We start from the raw sequence: 1,564 nt of genomic DNA on the forward strand, positions 1-1,564 counted from the left end.
AAAGGCTGTAAATCTTTTTATTTATTTTTTATTTGATTGATCACTAACACAAGTGATAGTTAACAGGTAACAATTAATCATATAAAAATAAAAATATACTTTCATTTCTTTTGCACTTACTTGCATTGTACCTTTTTATCAGGGAGTCGGGGGTCACATATTAGATGTGAGAAAGAGAGGATCATTACATGTGATATACAGGTGACCAAGTTGTTTTGTTGTCCAAGCTACCAGGGCAGCTGTGACTGATGTCCCCCTACACAACAGTCTAAATAACCCCCGTTACATTAACATTAGTTCATTTCATTCGTTAATCAGCAGCTCAAGTACAATAAAAAAATCTTTCTTTTTTATTTATTTTTTAATTCAACTTAGCATCTGATGTTGATTTTTATTTGTATTGTTTCAGGTGTTCAGAGTGGACCAGCAGGTGAGTCTCTCACCATCATCTCACACCTCTTCCTCACTAATTACCAATTCACTCAGCTTCTGTCTGTCTGTCTGTCTGTGTGTTTGTCTGTCTGTCTGTCTGTCTGTCTGTGTGTTTCTCTGTCTGTCTGTCTGTCTGTCTGTGTGTCTGTCTGTCTGTGTGTTTGTCTGTCTGTCTGTCTGTCTGTCTGTGTGTTTGTCTGTCTGTGTGTTTGTCTGTCTGTCTGTGTGTCTGTCTGTCTGTGTGCCTGTCTGTCTGTTTGTCTGTCTGTCTGTGTGTCTGTCTGTCTGTCTGTGTGTTTCTCTGTCTGTCTGTCTGTCTGTCTGTCTGTCTGTGTGTCTGTCTGTCTGTCTGTCTGTCTGTGTGTCTGTCTGTCTGTGTGTTTGTCTGTCTGTCTGTGTGTCTGTCTGTCTGTCTGTCTGTCTGTCTGTGTGTCTGTCTGTCTGTGTGTTTGTCTGTCTGTCTGTCTGTGTGTCTGTCTGTGTGTCTGTCTGTCTGTGTGTTTGTCTGTCTGTCTGTCTGTGTGTCTGTCTGTCTGTCTGTCTGTCTGTGTGTCTGTCTGTCTGTGTGTTTGTCTGTCTGTCTGTGTGTTTGTCATTATTTCCCCTGTCTGCAGGTCGGCTGAATGTCACATCTCTTGGATTTGCAAATCGAAATCAAGGTAATAAACACACACACACACACACACACACACACACGCACACATAGTGACAGATACACACACACATACATAGTGACACACACACACACAGACACACACACACACGCACACATAGTGACAGATACACACACACATACATAGTGACACACACACACACAGACACACACACACACACACGCACACATAGTGACAGATACACACACACATACATAGTGACACACACGCACACAGACACACACACACACACACACATACGCACACACATGAACAACACGGCCGTCTCTGTGACTGTTCACTCTGTTTAAATTTATAAAACAAACCCACGGGACGCCGTCGTGTTTCATCCTGTCAGAAGACGAGAAGAGAGAGGAGGGAAGAAAAGAGATGGAAGGATGAAGCAGAGAGACAGGAGGAGAAGCTGCAGGGGTTCAGGACTATTGATTTAGTGGATTTAGTGAACGAGCTGGTGTAAT

At 42.8% G+C, this 1,564-nt stretch overlaps 1 protein-coding gene across 1 annotated transcript in view; it reads left to right on the forward strand.

The window, feature by feature from the left end:
- LOC132857129 (netrin-G1) overlaps positions 1 to 645 on the forward strand; it is a 10,253-nt gene extending 9,608 nt beyond the window's left edge. Inside the window, exon 4 of the mRNA XM_060887150.1 lies at positions 410 to 645. Coding sequence (XP_060743133.1) covers positions 410 to 434 — 25 coding nt within the window. The 3' untranslated portion in view covers positions 435 to 645. The remainder of the gene's footprint in view (positions 1 to 409) is intronic.
- Positions 646 to 1,564: the final 919 nt, after the last annotated feature.

This window comes from Tachysurus vachellii, chromosome 1, assembly GCF_030014155.1.
Source record: "Tachysurus vachellii isolate PV-2020 chromosome 1, HZAU_Pvac_v1, whole genome shotgun sequence".
NCBI lineage: Eukaryota > Metazoa > Chordata > Actinopteri > Siluriformes > Bagridae > Tachysurus > Tachysurus vachellii.